This window comes from Ictalurus furcatus, chromosome 17 (assembly GCF_023375685.1).
Source record: "Ictalurus furcatus strain D&B chromosome 17, Billie_1.0, whole genome shotgun sequence".
Taxonomy (NCBI): domain Eukaryota; kingdom Metazoa; phylum Chordata; class Actinopteri; order Siluriformes; family Ictaluridae; genus Ictalurus; species Ictalurus furcatus.
The window spans coordinates 7,518,282-7,541,530 of NC_071271.1; the positions used below are offsets into that span (position 1 = coordinate 7,518,282).

The 23,249-nt window shown below is 40.1% G+C and overlaps 2 protein-coding genes across 3 annotated transcripts; both read right to left on the reverse strand.

Moving 5' to 3' along the window:
- Nucleotides 1–2,484: 2,484 nt before the first annotated feature.
- map6b (microtubule-associated protein 6b) lies at nt 2,485–13,736 on the reverse strand. Its single transcript, XM_053646658.1, has 3 exons — nt 12,119–13,736; nt 10,386–10,605; nt 2,485–3,089 (listed from the first exon to the last, which is right to left on the reverse strand). The coding sequence occupies exons 1-3, from the start codon at nt 12,799–12,801 to the stop codon at nt 2,880–2,882; spliced, it is 1,113 nt and encodes a 370-aa protein (XP_053502633.1). The 5' UTR covers nt 12,802–13,736; the 3' UTR covers nt 2,485–2,879.
- Nucleotides 13,737–14,181: 445 nt separating this feature from the next.
- On the reverse strand, nt 14,182–22,884 carry thap12b (THAP domain containing 12b). Of its 2 annotated transcripts, XR_008388309.1 has the most exons (6): nt 22,654–22,884; nt 20,581–20,701; nt 19,200–19,307; nt 17,246–17,282; nt 14,696–17,150; nt 14,182–14,593 (listed from the first exon to the last, which is right to left on the reverse strand). XR_008388309.1 is itself a non-coding variant. In XM_053647682.1 (5 exons), exons 1-5 carry the CDS (start codon nt 22,740–22,742, stop codon nt 15,286–15,288), a joined length of 2,220 nt encoding a protein of 739 aa, XP_053503657.1. In that variant the 5' UTR covers nt 22,743–22,884; the 3' UTR covers nt 14,182–15,285. The 2 variants fall into 2 exon arrangements, 1 of the variants encoding a protein (XP_053503657.1); XM_053647682.1 differs by having other exon boundaries at nt 14,182–17,150.
- Between the last annotated feature and the right edge of the window lie 365 nt (nt 22,885–23,249).

The following is a 23,249-nucleotide window of genomic DNA, read 5'->3' on the forward strand; positions in this document are numbered from 1 at the left end:
CATACTTTTCAGCAGGTCGACATTTCTGTATTATAAATTCTTTATTCTAATATTTTGAGATACTGGATTTTTGATTTCCATGAGCTGAAAGCCATAATCATCAAGATTAAAACAAACAAAAAAAAGGCTTGACATATTTCACTTTATGTAATGAATCTAGAATATATGAAAGTTCTACTTTTACAATTAAATTACGGAAAAAAAGGAACTTTCCCACGATATTCTAATTTTTTTTAGATGTACCTTTATAGATCAAATGTACCACTGTAACAAAATAAGCATAAACTTAGTTCAAACCATGTACATATGCTTATAATGTTATAATTGTTATTTTATTATATCATAAATGACCAAAAATGGTAAATGGGACAGTCTTAAAGGGCTTTTCCAGTGAAGTAAAACACTTGTTTTATAACCCAACCCTAACCACCATGCAAATAAGTATGCTATGAATAAATAACATTTACGTTCATTTAGGATGAACATAAAGGCCTAACACAATTAAATGTGTCCAAAAATATTGGAATGATCCAACATGTCAGTTCTGTCAAAAGTTATGTTAAAATATGATTTAAAAAATGTAGATAATCTACATGATATACATTGAGGATTGTAGAAATGTATAATGCATTGGGTTATTTTATTGTACTATCATCAAGAATTCCAGATATTTAAAAACTGACCCCAAAAGGGTAGCCATGTCCACAGTGAAATATTATTGTTCACCCCTAACTGATAGATCATTGTTCAGTTGTACGTTTGGGGAACAAGCTCGATTCCATCATGATGCAAATTTCAGTGATCATGTGATTCTTGGCATCTTTATAAATGATCTTGTCCTTTCTTTTTTATATGTCGATAGAGAAAATGAACAGGTAGAATCAGATTAATCCATAATAGATTGACTTTATGTGATACAAAGTGTTTTGACATGTTATTTGTTTCTGAGATATAATAACTATCTAACTATCCAACAGTGAATATTCTTTCAAATTATGTGATGCAGTTTTGCTTCTCATTTTTCATCCAAACTCTATATGAACATTGAGGAAGTGTCTTTCCTGTTTTGTGTCAGTGAAAGGAAAGCCTGATTATTATAAAACCTTTAAAAAATGAAAGTATAATTATTTAGCTTCATATCTAATACCCAGGTTCAATTTACACTAAAAGGCTGTGTTTACGCTCCTGATTATTTATGTGCTTATATGCACAGAGTAAGAAACTTTTGACATGTTTTCATGAGGATATGCAATATTCCTCTCTTACAGTGAAGTATCAGTGGGATACATTTCTCTGGAACCCTTGGTTTATTTCATTTGAGGTTGAAATGACAGTAGCTGTGCCATAGACTTGACTGTTGTGAATTCAAATCTCCGAACTGCTAGAAAAACACTCTTAGGCCCTTAATCTTCAATGAGTCAGCTATATGGTTGGACTGGATTCTGCCTCCTAGATTATTATTCATCTTAAATCACATTAATTAGAAACTACTAAGATGGAGAGATGTACGTCTGAACTTACCAGTGGGCTGTTAGCATTTAAGCGTTTAAAATGAAATAAATAATTAAATATACCAAAGATACCGCTTTAGTGATTTTATTCAAGGCAAGCGAACACCACAAGAACATCATACGTACAAACACAATGCAGTTGCAGTGGCATCAGGTGGCGTGTTCAGGCACCATATTCTCAAACGGACGGCAGAGCTTAAAGATAGCACCCAGTGAAGTGTACACAGCATGTTTGGAGGACAGGCCAGCAAGATTGATTCGCCAAGAAGTCTGCAGGTTCTCCCAACTTGTGACTTACATGGCTAGGCTGATGACAGAACAACGGTCATCAGAAATGCACCATGCGTCCACCTGTACGAGTCTTTCTGACATTTTTATTTCAATCTCAACAGAAATGGCTTCATTTATCATATTCGTTAAAAGACCAAACAGTAGTGCGGTTAGCAGCATTCTTCCATACAGCTTAACTAACTATAGCGGGCAGCTTTAAGCTTAAAAGAGTTTACTTCTCATTTCATAGCATAACGCACAGCAGATCACACTGACATGTCGACCCTTTTGAGAATTCAGTTTTAAGGGATTAATGTATGTCACTACAAAGACACAAACACACAGCGAGGTTGTTTGAGAATCAGATATTTCAGATGGAAAGGTCTGAAAACAGTGGTGGATGTATTTTATATGTATATATATTTTTGTTTTGTTTTGTTTTCATGTGCATCCTGAAAGACTATGGGCCTGATTTGTTAATGTTTCAGCAGCAGTTTTGATGAGTTTTGGGTGCACTGGGCAATGAAAAATGAATTATGACTCGTGGAAGTGCATGCACTAATCATTTTATGATGTGATAAAAGCTATAACAAATCTGGCTCATTGTTAGTGTTTGTTGATGTACTCGCTATATGAAATACCGTTTCAATAATTAGTTCGTGGGATGCTGGGAAGGAAACTACTAGGAGCCAGATATATGTGCAATTCCATTATTACCTCTAATCAGTACATATTATGTGTACGTCTTTAAATCCAGTTGGGGTGTGTAATAAGTATTTGTAAAAATGTTATGTGATTAAAGCCCAATGATAACTACAATTTTCTAATGATACATTTCTAATCACATATTTATAGTAAGGGTTGAGCAGTGTTTGCTCGCAAATTTCATGCAATAAAGCTTAAGGCTTGTGTGAAAAGATTGGAGATCATTATGGATTATGCAGTGATGCCACATTCAAGGCGAAGCAAGCTGTCAAATCCAAATCCACAATCCATACTTAAAAGCCTAAAAGACTGAAATTGGGCTTAAATAAAAGTGAGTCTTCTAGTAGCAAGAGCGCAGACCCCTTTCACCCAAATCCACACACAGAATTGCATCTATTCTTTTCCCTCAGCCAGTCTATTAATCATTTCTTTACTTTTCTTGGTGACTCCTCCATCTGGCTTTAAATCCAGCTTGCTGACAGAGCTTTTCTTCTTGGCAGGTTGGGTTCCAGTGTTCGGCCTTGCTTTAGATTTACTTGCTGTTTTACTTGTATGGCTTGTCGTCTTTTTGGGTTTGGAGTGGGACACACTGGGCTTCTCTGGCTACAGGCACAAAAATGAGACAGTTTGCACATCAGCTCTAAACACAAAGACATCTGGAAGTAATACCTTAAGTAATAACCACATACTGCACGTGTAATATAAAAATATAACATGCATTATGTCTTCTAAATGAAATACAAGCAACTTTTTTTTTTCTTCCACAAACGTCTTTGTAAAGTGTATCAGATACTTGTATGATTGCACCACAAAAAATTAAAATCCATTGGTAAAGATAAAAAGGGTTATAAAAATGTCTTTATGTTAGAGGTGTGCATTGGGACTGGGATTCTGTAAGACCAAAAACATCACAAGAGCAGGCAATTTTGACTGTCATGCGGTGGGTGCAGTCGGTCAGATATAAAGCTTGCGGGACCAATCATGATCACGTTCATTAACATGAATGTGAATTGGACATGATTGTGTTCATTCATTCAGTAACTAATTTATTCTGGTCAGGCTGGGTTTGCAAACTTGCTTATATTTTGGGAAATAAAACCAACTAAATTCATTAGAAAAAATCACAGTTGGGTACTAACAAAAATTGTGGGAACGGGTGGGATTTGGATTTAAAAACAGCCCAGCACACACCTCTACCTTGTGCTTAATTAGTTGAATCTCATCCTACAAAATGTATACTTTAACAAAACTACATGTACCACAATTACTGTCATCCCTGCACCCATATTTCTTTTTATTTTTAATACTATGTGCAACCTTCCTTTGCCACGGAGTCTTCCCCTATAATGCTTGATGTGACAGGAGAATGCGGAGCAAGGAATCTGAGATGATTCCTTAGTACAGAATCTCTCCAGATCCTCCAGGGTCCTACATCCTCTCTTGTGGACTCTCCTCTTCATTTCACCTCACAGGTTCTAAATAGGGTATAGGTCAGGGGACCGGGAGGATCATGTCAAAAGCTTGATTCTGTGGCCATTGACGCATTTGGATATTATTTTGGATCATTGTCCTGGTAGAGGAAGCCAGAGTTTCATTTAAAATCTATTAAAACCTCATGGAATCCTTGATGCCATGTATCCTAACAAGGACCTTAAAGCCTCTGAAGCAAAATCAGCCTCATATCAAAGATCCGCCACCATATTTAACCGTGGGGATTAGGTTCTTATGTGTATAATCATCCTTATTTTTACACTAAATTCACCCTGAGCGTTTGTTGTCCATAAAGTCTATTTTTGTCTCAACTGAACATAGAGAGTTGAAGGTCAGCTGCACATTCACAGAACAGAGACCACTGGGATTTAACTGAATTCATTATCTGATGGTGCTTTAATTGCAGCCTGAGTACAATGAAGTTACTGATATCAGGAAAGTCAGCAATAAGGTGGGAGTCCTTAGGACACACTTATGGACACCAGTGCTGAGAGAAGCCACCAAGTTGAAAAAGAAGGCCTTCTGACTAGTGCATATAGAGGACTACAGCAAAAACAGCTGCAGAAGTGAAAGCTTGAGCATGAGACGAATTTGGAGAGGTCATGGAAAAAGACTTTCAGTTGGCCCAAAAGATGTTAAGGAAAAGGAGATGAAATCACTCACAAACTTTACTAAGCAAGTGTGGGGAAGTGTTGTCCTCTACTGAGGATATTGTTGAGCAATGACAGGAGCACTTTGAGGAACTCCATGGACCTGCCTTCCCTTCAGGAGGCAGTGTCAGAAATCTCTGGTGTTTTTTAGTCCATCTACACTTGCTTCTTCAATGTTGCATGAAGATCTTATTATAGGGAGCAGAGGGTGCATTCCAAGTATAGGCGACTCACACCTCTCAGCATCCCCGGACAAGGCTATGCCAGGGTTCTAAAGCAGACTAGGATTTCAGAGGAACAATGCGGGTCCTACTCAGGATGTGTAAAAATAGACAAGTTCTTTGGACAACTACTAACCAGTGAGGGTGAAGGCTAACACATGCTATCTCCAAGACGTGAAGCCAGCCAACAGCATCTTTTCCACCTACTGCTCATCACAAGGCAGTGTAACACACTTTGAGTAAAGCATTAAGGCTCACAGATGCCCATGAGCCAGCGCTATATCTCCCTGCAGTTCTCGCTGGTTTCCCACTGAAGCTAAGTGGCCAGTACCTGGATGGAGGACCTCTTGGGGAAAACTAAGGTTGCTGCTGGAAGTGGTATTAGTGGGGCCAGCAGGGGGCACTCACCATGTCGTCTGTGTGGGGCCAAATGCCCCAGTATAGTGACGGGGACACTATGCTGTAGAAACAGCACTGTCTTTCGGATGAGACGTTAAATGAGGTCCTGACTCTCTGTGGTCTGTGGGCAAAATTCCCCCATTGGCCCCTCTCTATAATGGCCCCCTAATAATATCCATCCCTGAATTGGCTACATCAGTCTCCTCTCCTCTTCACCAATAGCTGGTGGGCATTATGGCGCACTATGGCTGCCGTCGCATTGTCCAGGTGGATGCTACACACTGTTTCCCCTCATACAATGTAAAGCGCTTTGAGTGCCTAGAAAAGTGCTATATAAATCTATGGAATTATTCTTCTTCTTATTATTATTATTATGAGTCACTGTGATTGACAAGTGAGAGAAAGAGTATACCAACTTTGCCACCCAGGGAGCCTTGGCTGTGGCCACAGATGGCTGTGGCATAGTTGGGACTTCTACCTTAGATCCCCAAAAGATAGGTCGAGCACTTTTTAGTTGTGAAATTTGGGAGCTCCACAACAAAACCGTTTAAAGTGACTGACTTTTTCAAGGGTATGTCTTGTTAATCTATATCCCTATCCTCACCTATGGTCATGAGCTGCGAGTAGTGACTGAAAGACGTGACTACAGGAGGTTGCTGGGTTGCTGGGTTTACTCTCTGAGATAGGGTGAGGAGCCCAGTAATTTAGGAGGACCTAAGAATAGAACTGCTCTTCCTCCAAATCAAGAGTAGACAGTTGAGTTCGTTTAGTCATCTTGCAAGGATCAGACATGTCCCACTGGATGGAGATCCTGGAGCCACTGGAAAGATTATATCTCACAGATGCCTAAGGAACATCTGGGAATCCCCAGGAGGAGCTGGAATCTGTGGCTAGGGCTAGAGAAGTCTGGGCTGACCATCTCAGCTTGCTGGCACGATGACCCCGACCAGGCAAAGCGGAAGGAAAATGAATAAATGAATGAGTCAATGGTTTAACTAATTAACCACGAAAAAATTTTCTTGACCATTTTTACCCATCTTTACCAAGCGTGCCAATAATTCTGGAGCTGACTGTAAATGTGGAATAAACACAAAAATAGAACAGAATAGTTCTTTCATTTTAAGCCATTATTGTCTTGTTAGTGTAGATATTGCAGTCATTTGCGTTAGGGTACAGGGCCCTATTTCAACATGCATTTGCAGATGACATTTTCATCGCAAGAGAGACCGGCTGTGCTGCATATGCCGAGTAAAAACTAATATGAAAATTATCTGAGACAAAAAAAATAGCAAGATAACATCGGTAAGAATGATTTAACTACTACAGAAGAGCAGTACTGATAAATAGAACTATCTCTCTTTTTTTAAGATTATTAGTAATTATTAGTTGTGTGAATGTGCTTAATTAATTCTTGCGCTGGTCATTTGCATTAAAAGTAGGTAAATAGGGCCCATTCGTAGTGAATGTTGCTTTTGTGACGTGCAAATAAAACAGTGGTTATTTAACTGTAAAGCTGAGCATTCATAAAGTGTGCATTCAATCCTCCCGCATGAGTGCTGATATTAATTTCAATCAAATTTAACAGCACACATTAGCTACTACTTGCACATTCATATCAGTGAACCAGGCATTTTATCTAAGTTGACTACTGCAAAAACCTGTATACTTTACCGTTCATCCATCCATCCAACCACCTAGTATTAAAAGGATCAATCTATCTATCCATCCACCAAGGAATAAACTGACTCATTTTTTCATCAATCCATTCTTTAAATTTTTTTTTTTTGTGTATAAAACATAAGCATAAGCAGCATATTTAGCCACTTTAACCAGTTTTGGGTTGTCACATTTGCGGAGGGATTGAATTTGACCCACAGGGAAAGGTCTAATCATCTCAGCCATGGTGTTGGTGTGCTGTGCTGAGATGCTTCACATCCTCCATGCTTTGTGTATGAAACATTAAAAAAAAAACCCCACACCTGACTAGAACAGACTTACAACAGAACGTCTGTCACTGTCTGAACAGCCCTATGAGGATGAAAAGATGGGCTGCATAAACACATATACGGTATCAGACCTACATACTGTATTCCCATACCTAGTTAGGAGAAATTAAATACAGCGAATATAGAAAGTCTATACACCCCTGTTAATATTGGAGGTTTTTATTTTGTGGAAAAACCCCCAAGATAAATCATGTCAGATCTTTTTTCCACCTTTAATGTAATGTTGCAACCCACAAAATTCAAGTAAAAAACAAATACAAACATTTTAGAAAAAAACCCTGAAAACTTACAATAACCTGGTTGCATAAGTATGCACATCCCTTAACTAATACTTTAAGTATTTTGCTTGTAATTCAGCACTCAAGTCCTTAAGAGTGTAACAACTTAGTACACATTTTTCTTCATCTTCAGCTGTCTAACAGAGGCCTGCAGGTTTTCTGCCTAAATAGATTGTTATTTAGAAATATCCATGATTCCCAGTTGAAGAGAAGTAGCCTCATAGCATGCTACTGCCATCGCCATGCTTCACTGTAGGTGTGGTGTTCTTTGACTGTCTTGTTTTTGGGCCAAACATATCTTTAGAATTATGCCCAAAAAATTATACCTTTGTTTCATCAGACCATAACAAATTTTGCAACATGGTTTTGGCAATAATTTAGGTAGGCTTGGATGGTTTTTTTTTTCCTTTGTGAAAATGGGCTTCCATCCTACCCCATAGCCCAGACATGTTACGGATACTACAGATTGTTGTCCCATGCAGGGAGTGTCCAGTACTTTCCAGATATTCCTGCAGCTCCTTTAATGTTGCTGTAGGCCTTTTGGCAGCCTCCCTGATTAGTTTAGTCTTGCCCTTTGGTCAATTATTGAGGGATGTCCTGTTCTTTGTAATGTCACTGTGGTACCCATTTCCTCTACTTGCCGATGATGACCTTCACTGTGTTCCATGGTAAGTAAGTAAGTAAGTAAAATTTATTTATATAGCACGTTTCACACAGCAAAGCTGACCAAAGTGCTGCACAGAGTAATGAAAGTAACATAGAAACAGAATTAGACCAAATAAAAACAGACAATAGACAATAGAAAAAATTGATTAAAAATTTGTTTAAACAATTAAAAATTTGATCAAAAAGCCTGGCAGAAGAGATATGTTTTAAGCCTATTTTTAAAAGTGGTAATAGAAGGTGCAAGGCGGATGGCCAGTGGCAGTTGATTCCATAGACGGGGGGCAGCAACAGCAAAAGCTCTATCCCCCTTTGTTTTTAACCGGGAATGAGGGACATGCAAAAGAAACCTATCAGAAGATCTTAGACATCTGTTTGATGAATGTGGTTTAAGAAGATCCTTGAGATAGGAAGGAGCTTGATTATTAAGAGTTTTAAAAACAAACATCAGAACCTTAAACTGAATCCTAAAACGGACTGGGAGCCAGTGAAGTGATGCTAAAATTGGGGTGACACGATCAAACTTCTTTGCCCTGGTCAACAGCCTTGCAGCTGCATTCTGAACCATCTGAAGACAAGCCAGAGATGACTGAGGAAGACCCAAGTATAATGAGTTACAGTAATCTAAGCGAGAAGTAATAAAAGCATGAATAACCTTCTCCAAATCCTGGAAAGACAAAAATGTTTTGAGTACATCTAATGTTTTGGAAATTTCTGTTGTACCCCTATCCTGATCAATAAATTTTAACATTGAGGTCTTGTAAATGCTTTGTAAGCTCTTTGCGGACCATGTCTCCAGCAGTCGTGTAAAACCAAGAAGATGTCAAGAAAATCGTACAGAAATAGATGAACTTATGTATGTCTTACTCCCCATATACGGGGTTAATCAAAATCACTTCATTGTTGACTGGTGTATTATAATTATTTTTAAACCTGAGCTTGCATCTGATTGGTTAATTCTGAGCACAGTCAAAAAAAATCCTATTAATTTTCACTTGAAATTTTGTTGGTTGCGATATCACATTAAAGGTGGAAAAGGTTCTGACATGATTTTATCTTGGTGTTGTTTTTCTAAATCACAAAAACCTGCGATTTTACCAAGGGTGTGTAGCCTTTTTTATATCGCCTATATTTGCTAAATCTTAATTATTGGATATGGTGAGTTTTTCACAAAATAAATAACAGAAACTTTGTAACTTCTCCAGAAAGAATTTACAGAGATATAAATCTACAACTTTAAAGGAGGTTTTTGGCACAGAGCCTGTAGCAGCCCTTCACTCAGAGAATGGCTTCAACTAAATTTACACCGTTTAATCATACAATAATAAAAATAGTCACAGTGCAATTCACGCATAATTTGGAGTCAGGGCTGACTGGCGTAAATAGGGTAGCTGGGCCAAGACCTCCATCTCATTCAAGGAAAAAATACACTGTTTAGCCAAAATTTTATGGACAATCACACCCATATATGAGTCTTCACCAAACTGTTGCTGCAAAGGTGGAAACACACAATTGTATAGGATGTCTTTTACCTAAGAGGCCTATTCCATACATATTCCAGCATGAGAATGCCCCTGTGCACAAAGCGAGGTCCATGAAGACATGGTGTGCCAAGGTTGGAGTGGAAGAACCCCACTGGCCTGCACAGAGCCCTGACTCCCACCCCACAGAACACCTTTGGGATGAACTGGAAATCCCCACAGCCATACTCCAAAATCTAGTGGAAAGCCTTCCCAGAAGAGTGGAAGTTATTATAACAGCAACATGAGACTAAATCTGGAATTGGATGTTCAAAAAGTGCATATGTGTGATGGGCAGGTGTCCACAAACCATTGGCCATACAGTGTACATAAATATAAGCCTTAATTCTCAGCATCTATGTTCCTTTGTGTCTTATTTCTTGGTAACAAAAGGCTTAAAGCGGATTAGTTTTACCTTTGTGGAAACAAGCACCACCAACGTCGTATGGTGTGAAGCAGTGAGGCTGGGGCTGATTTCTTTCTAGACCAGACTGTAGATTTACACAGCCTATCATTGACCGTCATGACAAGTGATTACACAGAGTGAAACACGCCTCTAGATTGTAGGTCGAGATTCGATATTGTGACTTCTTAGAGTTATTTGATTTGATTTAGTTAGCATCCTGTTTGCAGTGGCTATTAAAAGTGTCCTGACTGTACTACTTGCATACCTTGCTGGGTTCTTTAATGCTGGGATCATTGTATAGGCTGCGTATCCTGCGGCGGTCCAGCAGTTTGTTATCTGTAGCTTCTGGCTTTGCCTGCTCTCCTTTATAAGTGGCACTGTAGCTCGTCTCCAAATTAGCCTTCTCCTCCATTGACAGTTTGTACTGTGACTTGGCTTTGATGGGTTTCACTGGCTTTACATCAGTGTACGCCTTGAACTCCATACTGAAAAAGAGCATCATAGTCAGTGTACGTTTTCTGAAAAGAGCAACTGTCACAGACTATGGGTCTTGCTTTGTCAAAATGTGCACAGTATATGGGAGAGCCTGCCACAAAATAACATGTAACCTTATTTTTGTATGATGTATTACTTGCCTGTGTATCTCGTACATCTGAAAGCTTCCCTTTTTTCTATTTAGGATGTAATTTTTCATCACACAAGAAGAGCTTCCTGAAGTACAGGAGTGACAGGTTAGTACACTGGTTTATGTTCACTGGAACAGGCCTATACCGTGCACACTCAGAATTTTGCAATGTCAAGTGCATGGGCGTAGATTCGGGTTGAACATTTGAGGGGGTTCTATTTTTAATTAAATTTAAAAAAAGATTGGAGAAAAATCAGCTTAGTTATATCTGCAGTGTCATTACATAACTAGCCGCTGCTTATCAATCTTTCTATATATCTATCTACCCATCCATCTATTTGTCTAAATATATCATCCACAAACATTTATGATCAAAAATTGTTTCATTAAAATCAATTACACAGGGCATATTAACAGTCCAAATGAACACACACGGTAACTGATTAAACCATCATTAATTGTGAACAACCTTGTTATTGATAATAATGGAAACTATTAAAAGAAAGTCTAGCTAACATAACACAAGGCAGTTTTTCACTAACTTGTTATACTGATAGTCACGGTTAAATTGCAGTGAATTATCTAGCTAACTAGCTACAACATATGTGGAGTGTTGTCGATTATTGGTGTGGCGTTATTGGGGGAAACTACGCCCCTGGTCAAGTGTATGCGAAGGGGGGGCGGTGGAGCTGGTGTCAAAACCATTTTAGTTATATTGTATATCCATATTCCTTTCAGTTATATATGGATACTTAAATTGCAAAATAATTATTCAGCTGTGATATTCTGATATTTTGTGTTAAGTATTACAACAAACAGATCATTAATGCCATTTACACCTCTGATGATGGGGAATAAAGCAAATGATTTGAATCTCAGGTTTTCTTGACTAACAGAACACATATCGAAGTACATGAGCATGCTGAAATATTATACCCCCTAGTGAACAATTACAATAGCTGAAAGTATGTAAAGTGAAACAAAAGGCTAATATATTGTATTTTTTTAATTTACAGAGAGCTTACAATGCTGCTGTCAGAATCTTTACACCCATCACCTCTGCCCTTAAACACAATTTTGGTCTTCTATTATTCTTCCAAAAAAATGTATTATCCTTACTTTACTTTACACACCCTTCACCAGTGCTTGTTTCTCACTCTGCATTATTCTTTCAGGCTGAGGAGAGAGACTCACAGGCTTGTGTACAGAGGAGTCTTGTGCAAGGAGCACATCCTACATTCATAGTGTGTGTGAAGTGGGCGGAGAGAAGTATTTAAAAGCTATAAACTGTTAATAAATCAGCAGTGATGTAGTGTAAAACTATCCAGAGCAACTCTGCCTTCAGTTTAAAAAAATAAATAAAAATTTTATACCTGTATGAGCTTCCGGTAGTTCCTTCCTGCTTGATCTGCCTGTTTAGAGCATCTGCTGCTGATCTTCCTCTGGACCCCACTCTCTGCTCTTTCTTCTTCTCTCCAGTCTCAGCATCCTCCTCTTTCTTCACCGGGCGCTTCTTCTTCTCCTCCTTGGCATCTTCTTTTTCTTTTACTCTCTCCTCGATCTCGCACTTCTCCACGCCCGTGTCCGGTTCTGAGGCTCTCAGGTGCTCCTGCTTTTGGCTCTTGCTCTCGCCTTTGGGGATCCATGGGTGATCTCCGCGTTTCTGAACGGGCCACGGTTTATAATCTTTCTGGTACTGCGTCTCGTTATCGAACGGTGTCTGGCACGGGCGGTACTCGTTTTTGGGTTTGCAGCTCGGTTCCGGTTTGACTCTCCAGGCTTTGAAGTCCTGGCGCGTGACGGACGACCCGCGCGCTGATGAAGATGCTGATGCTGCAGCCGACTCTTGTGGCGCGGTGTGGGCGGGCTCTGTTTCTATGGCGACCGCGCTGGGATGATGGGATTGCGCTAACGGGCCCGGTTGCGGATGGAGGTGCCGCACCTCGGCCACGTCCGAGTACTTAGTAAAAACGAGCGGCACGGCGATGTCCGCTTTATCCAGCTCGCTCCAGAAGCGGTTGATGCAGCAGGCGCGGGTGATGCAGGGCCACGCCATGCCCAAGACCTGCAGCAGCGATTTATTCTCAGCAAAAATGAGGCATCGAGTTAATCCCCCTCTTCTTTTAAACGGATTAGAACGCGACTTTTCCTGCCGTGATGGATTTCCCCTCAGAAGGTGAAGTCAGTGCAATCTTGCCGTAGTGTTCCAACAGAAAAATATTACCCCAAATAGTAGCTTGAAGGCCTGATGAGTGTGAGCGCAGCCCCGCCTGGTTGTGGAGGATTGCTGCGTAAAATCTCCCGTCACCTGCAGCCGGCTGCGGCTGGACGGCAGCACCCACAGGCCACGCCCCCAGATTAACCACTTCCTGTCCGAGACTGTATAACACTGTTCAGTTTCACTGAAAAATCACACGTTTGTTGTCCGTTCATTTTGAAAAATGCACTTCAGTACAATTTCACAATCTTTTAATTACAGCCTAGTGATTGGAATGTTTTAATGTAATGCTTCATGTTAATATCATGCTGGCTTTATGTATTCATCTTTATATCTCTTTAGATTTCTATACAGGGGGGCACGTTTGGGGGTTCGATTCCACCTCCGCCCTGTTTTCGTGTTCTGCCCATGCATGAGCGCTTTCCTCGGGGTACTCCGGTTTCCTCCCCTAGTACAAAGACATGCACCGTAGACCGATTGACATTTCCAAATTGTCCGTAGTGTGTGAATGGGTAGCAACGTGAACATGTGCACAATTGTGCCCAGGGTGTCCCTCGCCTTGTGTCCTGATTTCCCTGGGATAGGCTCACCCGTGTAGGATAAGCGGTATGGAAAATGGATGTACGGACATATTTAGACTAGGACATAAATTGCTTCAGAAATGAATGTACAATTTGGAAACGGCGTGATTAGAAAAAAATTGACGTGTGCAAGCGAAGCGCTTTATACAAGTCTTTATAGGTATATTGTATTATACATGTAACATATACAGTGCCCTCCACTAATATTGGCACCATAGAACCTGATCCCATTTGAAGTTCCAGTAGTGTCTGGATTTTTAATTTTTTTTTGATAAACCTGTTTTGTTTGCAACTGATTGATATCCATGAGAGCAGAGTATTTTTGTGATTTCTTTTAACAAAAGGTTAAAGAATAAAGACCATTTTTCACAGCCTTTTTTGCTCATATTTATTTAACACGTGCCAATATTAGTGGAGTGGCACTGTATTGTATAGATCACAAGTTCCCTACCCTGGGCATGCAGTAATCCTTGTCCGGTTCTGCACATTTTTTGTGTTTTTCCTGCTGTTACACACCCACCCCAACTCGATTAGTTGAACGGAGTGTGTTAGAGCAGGGAAAAGTGTGCCAGACTCGCTTCTGTTTGAACCGTTTGCTAATGATATAAAAACAACAGCTGTCTGTGATTTGTGTTTATTTTCAGAGTACTGCATTCATTAGAAGAAAGTGTGAAAATGGGAAAGCTCAATTCGACACTGAAACTTGATTACACATTATGCCAGGTTGTCATGTAAAATGCTGACACACCCTGCATGACCTAAGTTTGGATTGTGTGCATTCGTCTACTCCCATTCATCCATAACTAAGCTGGTGCTCTTAAATAAAGCAGGGTTCTACAGCAGCTCGAACACACTTAGTAAACCTGGTAGTTAGCAGATGAGTATAATGAGATGAAATGTCACCAGACTGTACTGGACTCCCATGCTTTAGGACTGGAATTGTGAATCGCCATCTCTGAGGAGTCACACCCATGTTCCTTTGTTTCAATCTTACAAGAGAAACACTAACGATACCATCTAGTGGCAGCATCAGAGCAGCAGACTGGAAACTGGAGACAGAGCAGAGAGCAAAGATACAAAGTCACGGTTCATATTCACCCTATTTACTAAAAACGATGGACAGATAGACATTAAAAATGAAATCAGATTACATTTACGCTGTCATTTCTGCATCTGGTTCCTTTCAGTGTTTCTTCATCATGTTGTCTCTTGCCAAAGTCACTTCTGGCTTGCTCATTCGGGATCTAAACCTATAAAGATGCTTTGTGACATGGTCTATTGTTAAACGCTCTATACAAAAATGACTGAATTGAATTTCTTTTTATACAAAAATACGACAGTATAAGAATTACAGGAATCAAGAGATTCCAGAATGCCGTATTAAAAATATGTCACATTTATTTACATTGTAAATGAAGTACAGTGTTTAAAACAATGCAACAGTTGTGATGGTTCAAGATTGTTCACTTTTTCACTTTCAAATGTTTCACACAGGTGAAATTTATACACACCAGTTAATACCCATTTAATTAAATGCATTTAGGCTCATAAGGTCTGTATAATATAAAACAGTATAAATACATTTATCACTGTAATGACTAACAGAATATTAATCCTGCAAAATAGCAAATTGTATACACCAGTTAGAAAAATAAAAAATAATTTAAATCTACCCTATGCTCATAAGCACAGAGTGATCTAGAAAAGAGTTCCACTGTTAAGTCTCTGTAAAGGCCACTATTTAATCACTTTCTTCTTCTGGGTAACTTTTGATATAACATTCAACCATTTCATCTAGATCTACTTTAACATGGTAATTGATATTCAGCACAGCCAAACTTTTTGACCTGTGCCTCACTGGTGTGTCTGAAAGGTAAGCCTGTAGGCGTTTCTGTCCAGTACCTCCCTGACCCCCAAACGTCAACACGGGTAAAGAGGCCAGAATCCTCAGGAACGCATTGACGTTTGGGAAGAACTTAACGTCCGAGTGCTGCAGTGTTTCATGAATGGTGCACGGCAGGTTGACTTCCTTTCCCCTGTGTTTCCATTTGATCCTCCAGCAGTGAAGCTCTGCAGGCAGTGTGTCTGGCTGAGGAAGATCGCTTCTGAATATGTCCGCGTGGGCTTCCTCTGAGGTGTTAAATTTCATCTGGCCCATGACTGCTGGAACAAGAGACAAGCACTTAAGAGCCCTGATATGGTTATCCGAGAACATGTCCTTCACTTCCTGAGTGATGTGCTCCATGAGCGGAAGAGTTAGGTATTCTTTGTAAAAGGACTCGGCCTGTATTTCTACCGTTTCAATCGCCCGTTGCTTTCTGAGGAACAGTCTGGGCACTTTGACTGGGATCTCCATCGCTGTGGCCAGATTTACAGCTTCCTCATACCAGAATTCGTGGTAAACTTCGATGTTGTCTAGAACCTCATGCAAAGAATGCAAGACGGCTGTTAGGCTGCTAGCCGCGAAATACACATCAAGAGTCTCTCCTTGCAAGTTTTTACCAAAGGCTCTTGTGAATGAGAGAGCGTTCTTCATTACGACCAGAGTAACGACAAACTCGAAGTCAGCCAAAGCCTCGGAGATGGCGTAAGCATCGCTGGTGAACTGGTCGTTCCATTTCAGGTCTTCATTGTCTTGTATGCTGTCCATGCAGAGCAGAAGTGGCTCTAACAAATCAACAGCCATCTCGAACACATTATGCAGCTCTGTCCAGATGGCACGACAGTTCTCTTTGAGATCTTCTCCTTTCTCCATGTTTCCCTGCGAGAGAATAGAGATGGCGCTGTCGAGTTCAGCCTGCAGAAGTGGAGAAGACTTAAAGAAGGCATCTGTCTTTTTAAGAACCGACATTACGACTTGAACACCAGTCAGCGGAATGCTGTTAGCTAGGTGTACGTTAAGCGCATAGGTTGCACACGGTGTACTCATGGCCATTGGGTATTTCTCCGTCAGCTGGTTGGCTATGGCTTTCATCTTACTGCCAAAGACACCAGAGCCTGCGTGTGCTTGACCTCTGCAGTGTTCCATGCTCAGATCCCATTCCTTCATAATGTGAGTCTCCAATTTGTCTGCCATAAATTGCTCCTCTCCTTCTCCTTCAAACAAGAAGAACTCGACAAACTCCTCCCTGAGAGTGTTGCTTTGGTCCACAAAACGCAAGAACACTGGGAAATGCTGACCTTCTGGAAATTCCACCAGCTCCCCAGTCACCAGTGAAAAGAAACGGCTTTCTCGTACTTCCTGCAGCAGCTCATCGCGAACGCATCGCTCACAAATATCCAGCAGTTGCTTCTGCTGTGCTCCTGGCCACAATTCCTCATTAACAGCTGCTGCTTCAAACCGTGCTCTAAGAACTTCATCGCCAGCATTAATGCGGTTTTCCAGCAAAGCATGAAATGTGCTCATGATAAACGGCTCTTCTTTTGACTGGTAACTCGATGGGATGTTTTGTTTTCCTATTAGCACAATCACTTCAAACAAAGACTTTAAGAACTCTCTTAGTTCTTTCTGATGCGCAGTCAACTGGGGTACATCATCAGCCTCTGTGTCATCCTCACCAGCAGTTTTTTCCTTTTTTGAGAGCAACTGTTCTATTGAAGACTCCACTAAAACACAATTAAGGCAAAACAAAATGTTATTTATGAAATGTTTTTAATCTGGGCATCCAACAGATATATTTAGAGATGTAATGAATACTCACATCTTCGCTCTTTGATTTTTCTTACCTCTTCATCTGTCTATAAACATAAAAACAGAAATGAAATAGGATAAAAGAGCATTATAATAAAAAAATTATACTAATATGTTTCATACACATAGGGATATCACTGATTGCTTCATAATGCCAATGTAGACTAACTTTTCCACAACAGACAAATAAAAGAAATATAAATGTATTTTTGCTGAATAATGTACAGTGCCCTCCACTAATACTGGCACCCTTGGTAAATGTGACCAAAGAAGGCTGTGAAAAAGTGTCTTTATTGTTTAACCTTTTGATCATTTGTTAACAAAATTCACAAAAAGACTCTGCTCTCATGGATATCAAACAATTGCAAACACAACACAAGTTTAGCAAAAAAAAAAAAACTTTGTTAAATATAGGTGTGCAACAATTATTGGTACCCTTATGAATTCAAATGAGAAAAACATATTTGAAGTATATTCCCATTGATATTTTACATTTCTTTTAGCACTCCTGGGTGACTAGAAACAGGAAATAGTTCAACCATGACTTCCTATTTCCCGGGAGTATAAATATGAGGTAACACATGGGCCAAATTCCCTTAGTCATTCATAACAATGGGTAAGACCAAGGAATATAGCTGTGATGTGCGGCAAAAGGTTGTTGAGCTTCACAAAATGGGAAGTGGCTATAAGAAAATAGCACAAGCATTGAAAATGCCCATTTCCACCATCAGGGTAATACTTAGGAGGCTCCAGGCCACTGTAAATGTTATGAATCAACCTGGAAGAGGACGTGTGTCTATATTGTCTCAACACACTGTGAAGAGGATGGTTTAAGTGGGCAAAAATCTCCAAGAATCACAGCTCAGTTAGTTAGTTGTATCTTGGGGTCAGAAAGTCTCCAAAACTACAATCTGAAGTCACCTACATCACCACAAGTTGTTTGTAAGGATTTCAAGAAAAAAGCCTCTACTCTCATCCAAAAACAAACTCAAGCCTCTTCAGTTTGCCAGAGGCTACTGGAACTTCAAATGGGATCGGGTTCTATGGTCAGATGAAACCAAAATAGAGCTTTTGGCAATAAACACCAGAGGTGGTTTTGGTGCACACAGAGAGGTAGCCATATGGAAAAGTACCTCACGCCCACGGTTAAACATGGTGGTGACTCTTTAATGATTTTGGAGCTGTTTTCTGCCAGAGGACCTGGACCTTTTGTTAGGATACATGGCATCATGGACTCTATCAAATATCAACAGATATTAAATGAAAACCTGACTGCCTCTTCCAGAAAGCTTAAAATGCACCATGGTTGGATCTTCCACCAGGACAATGATCCAAAACATACATCAAAATCAACACAGAAATGGTTTACTGACCACAAAATCAAGGTCCTGCCATGACCATCCCAATCCCTTGACCTGAAACCCATAGAAAACCTGTAGGATGAACTGAAGAGGAGAGTCCACCAGCGTGGACCTCAAAAAGTGAAGGATCTGGAGAGATTCTGTATGGAGGAATGGTCTCAGATGCCTTGCCATGTATTCTCCAACCTCATCAGGCATTATAGGAGAAGACTCAGAGCTGTTATATTGGCAAAGGGAGGTAGCACAAAGTACTGACTAAAAGGGTGCCAATAATTGTTGCACACCTATATGTAACAAAGATAATAAATTTTTGATAAACCTGTTTTGTTTGAAATTGTTTGATATCCATGAGAGCACAGTATTTTAATTAATTTTCTGAACAAAAGATCAAAAGGTTAAACAATAAAGAATTTTTCACAGCCTTCTTTGCTCATATTTACCAAGGGTGCCAATATTATTGGAGGGCACTGTATATAACCCATCTTGGGTTTGTATTATTTATTACAGAGGTTAAAAACTATAGAATACTACAGAAGCATATGTTTCATTAGGCTGCTACTCAACTTTCTCTTGCTTCATTAAAAGTTGAAAAAAGTAGTGTACCAAAATTTTGATGCGTTTCCGATGTCTGCTGTGTGGATTACTGAGGTGGCTGGTTAAATCAAAAATGGTAGGAATAGCAGTATCTCTCAGCACAGTCCTGTAAGGGCTCTGTATTAACAGAGAAAATGCAGCTATGAGACATTGACCAACAACAACCACCAAAACATGGCAGTTAATTCCTAAGCATGCAACAGCAGTCACACAGAGTCAGTCCTATAACCACAGAGTCAGTCCTATAACCACAGAGTCAATCCTAGCATCAGTTCTGTGACCACAGATTCAGTCCTATAATCAGTCAGTCCTTGAGTCAGTCCTATAACCACAGAGTCAGTCCTATAACCACAGAGTCAGTCCTATAACCACAGAGTCAGTCCTTTAATCACAGAGTCAGTCCTATAACCACAGAGTCAGTCCTAGCGTCAGTCCTATAACCACAGAGTCAGTCCTATAATCAGTCAGTCCTTGAGTCAGTCCTATAACCACAGAGTCAGTCCTATAACCATAGAGTCAGTCCTAGAGTCAGTCCTAAAACCACGGAGTCAGTCCTATAACCACAGAGTCAGTCCTATAACCACAGAGTCAATCCTAGCATCAGTCCTATAACTACAGATTCAGTCCTATAATCAGTCAGTCCTTGTCAGTCCTATAACCACAGAGTCAGTCCTATAACCATAGAGTCAGTCCTATAACCATAGAGTCAGTCCTAGACTCAGTCCTATAACCACGGAGTCAGTCCTATAACCACGAAGTCAGTCCTATAACCACAGAGTCAGTCCTATAACCACAGAGTCAGTCCTAGAGTCAGTCCTATAATCACAGAGTCAGTCCTATAACCACAGAGTCAGTCCTATAACCACAGATTCAGTCCTATAATCAGTCAGTCCTTGTCAGTCCTATAACCACGGAGTCAGTCGTATAACCACGGAGTCAGTCGTATAACCACGGAGTCAGTCCTAGAGTCAGTCCTATAACCACAGAGTCAGTCCTATAACCACAGAGTCAGTCCTATAACCACAGAGTCAGTCCTATAACCACAGAGTCAATCCTAGCATCAGTCCTATAACCACAGAATCAGTCATATAATCACAGTCAGTCCTTGAGTCAGTCCTATAACCACAGAGTCAGTCCTAGAGTCAGTCCTATAACCACAGAATCAGTCCTATAACCACACAGTCAGTCCTAAAACCAGTCTTAACATCATACACAGTCCTAAAAATCATAAAAGGTCAATCCTGAAATTATAGTCACACACAGGCAGTCCTAAAGTCACACAGAGGCAGTCCTAAAGTCACACAAAGGCAGTCCTAAAGTCACACAGAGGCAGTCCTAAAAATCACACAGCAGAAAGACACATGTAATTAAGTCAAGTAACCACACTCACCGTTTTACAAATCATTGCTGGCTCAAAGTGTTTCGCACATAGCCTATAATGTTTGTTTAGCTGATCAGGAGTTTTCTCTTCGAGATCTGCACGGCGACAGTTCTCTACCCACAGCCTACATCTGTCCACAAGAAAGAGAAATTACAAAGGTGTTATACTCAGTAGGGCTGCAACAACTAAGCGATAAAATCGATAATTAAAATAATCGACAACAAATTTCGTTATGGATTAGTCGGGTCTGTGACTTCACTGTGGATACCCCCCACCGCATTACACATAAATGACTGTAAAAGCTCATTTTCCTTGTGGTTTTGTTCAGGTATATCAACTTTATTAACGGGCACTGTTTCAAAGATGATCCAAATATGTCAAAAAAAGCCAACAATTTCCATGAGGTGTACTTATTTGTTCACATGACTGTATAGCCCTGTTTAGTGTGAACAGGCACAATACAGGAAGTGAAGCACAGATTTTGGGATTCACGCAGCACTTTTTGTAAATTGGAGCTGCTAAACTGAGCAGTTTAGCCACTGCCATATTTCTGACCAATGAATGGAATTTTTCTTTTACAAGTACATATAAACCTAGCACCCTAAAGCCCATTCACTGTGATGCACAATATATTAGCACCGGTCTACCATGTCCTTTATTGAAAATGGATCACCAGACGACCACCACTGAGGTGATATTTGGGCGTCGGACTGCTCTCAGAACAGCAGTGACATGGTGGTGTGTTGCAATGGGTTCACAGGGTTTCTGCTGATGAGTTTACCAACCACAAAAAGTCTACCAACCAAAAACACAGTGCAGTGCTGTGATTGGAAACTGACGCTGATGCAAGGCTTGGAGGGTGAAAATATGGTGTTTGTGTGAAAAGTTCAACAAACTGTTTTTATCTCGCTGTATACTTACTAGGTGAAATAAAAGGTAAGTGTGTACAATAAAGCGGTAAGTAAGCCTATACAGTACAGGGCTGATCCACTCTTACCAGCCATACACACAGGTGGTGCTGAGAATATTCCACCACCCAAATACATCACCAAGAATGTGTGGATACCTGACCATGACACTCATATGTGCTTGCTGAACATCTCATTCCAGATTTTGTCCCCTCCACTCTTCTGGGAAGGATTTCCACTAGATTTTGGAGTATGGCTGTGGGGATAAAATGGCCAGTGGGTGTACCTTCGTAATAAAATGTTATCTGAGGCCAGAGATTGCGTGTGCTAGGTTTCCTCTATGCAACAAGAAATCATAAAGACAGAAAGCATGACGCTCATAATAAAAGATCCTGTTAGTACACTTGACTCTTTTTGAGTCTGGTTTCTCTGAAGGTTTCTTCCTCCTGTCCTCTCAGGGAGTTTGTCTTTGCCTCTGTCATCTCTGCCTAGCTCATAAGGGATTTCAAGAGGCATTTATTTGTCATTTTCACAAATAAAATGGGCATCGAAACACCTGTGACGAGGCTCAGATTCAGACATTGACAGTCCAAACACATATTTAGACATGAACGGGTGAGCTGTTGCTGTAATGTAATAAGGTAAATACAGTGGTGGACAATGGCAGAGTAACAGTGGCGTTCTATTAAGTAAGCAGAACTGTAAATACTTGTGAAAGTAAAGCGGCTTTGTGACAATGTTTATTATTAAAATGAAACTGCAATCGCTAATTAGTCAGAATCACTCTCAGAGCCACAGCTACGTCCAATTCAAATAGTGTGATGAAAGTGAGTAGCACCCATCACTTCATCCTGCAGGGCAAACTCATTCTACCCACCCGTATTCGCACAGATCCCGCCTCCTGCGTTGTGATTGGCTGATAATATCCACAAAACAAAGCACAGGCCGATTAAGACACTGCATGAGAGCGCGATTCGGAAGTAAAGTTTTCAGAGTACAGGTGGAAAAACAAATACGCAAACTAGATTTAGCTTCTCTAGCTAGTTCGTATTTGTTGTTGTCTTATCTGTACCTGCTAGCTTACTGAATGATGCTGTAACGCTTATTTGTGTTCCTATTAGCATGAGGTTTATTGACTTCAACGTGTTAATTTGCTAATAACAAACATACTCACCTTTCAGGATCTCTTGGAAACCTGAAGAAAGCCAGATCAGACTGAGTGCTTTTCCGGGTGCAGTTTGGAGCCGCGCAAAAATTTGGCATTGTTTATGAAACTAGTGTAAACAAACTGTTACTGTTTACAGTCCACGCATTTTTTAAATGTGTATTAAAATTGAATAGGGATGTATTTTCCCACTAAATCAGCGCACAGCTACTACACAGCTAGCTAGCTAAACAGCTAACAAAGCACGGAACTGCTGTCCCAGAATGCATTTCGAGACACGTCCCATAATGCTACAGTTTCTGTCACGATGTATGTTAATGTAGGTTGAAAATTAGTCAAAAATCAAAGAAACAACCGGTAATATGATTGGAAGTCATAGGATCCCTAGAAATAAACACTTCTATGATTATGAATGAAAAAGCCGCTCAGATTTTCCTACTTTAGTATTAGGTATAACGCAGGTATTAGCAAGGTGTTGATGTTGAATTCCAGCATTTGCGCTACAGAATAACTAAAATGGAAATGTAATTCATTACCGAGCTGTATCACTGTTACAAAACATACAGCTTAATTCTCTCTTTGTTCTCCTGTTTTAAATAAAAAAA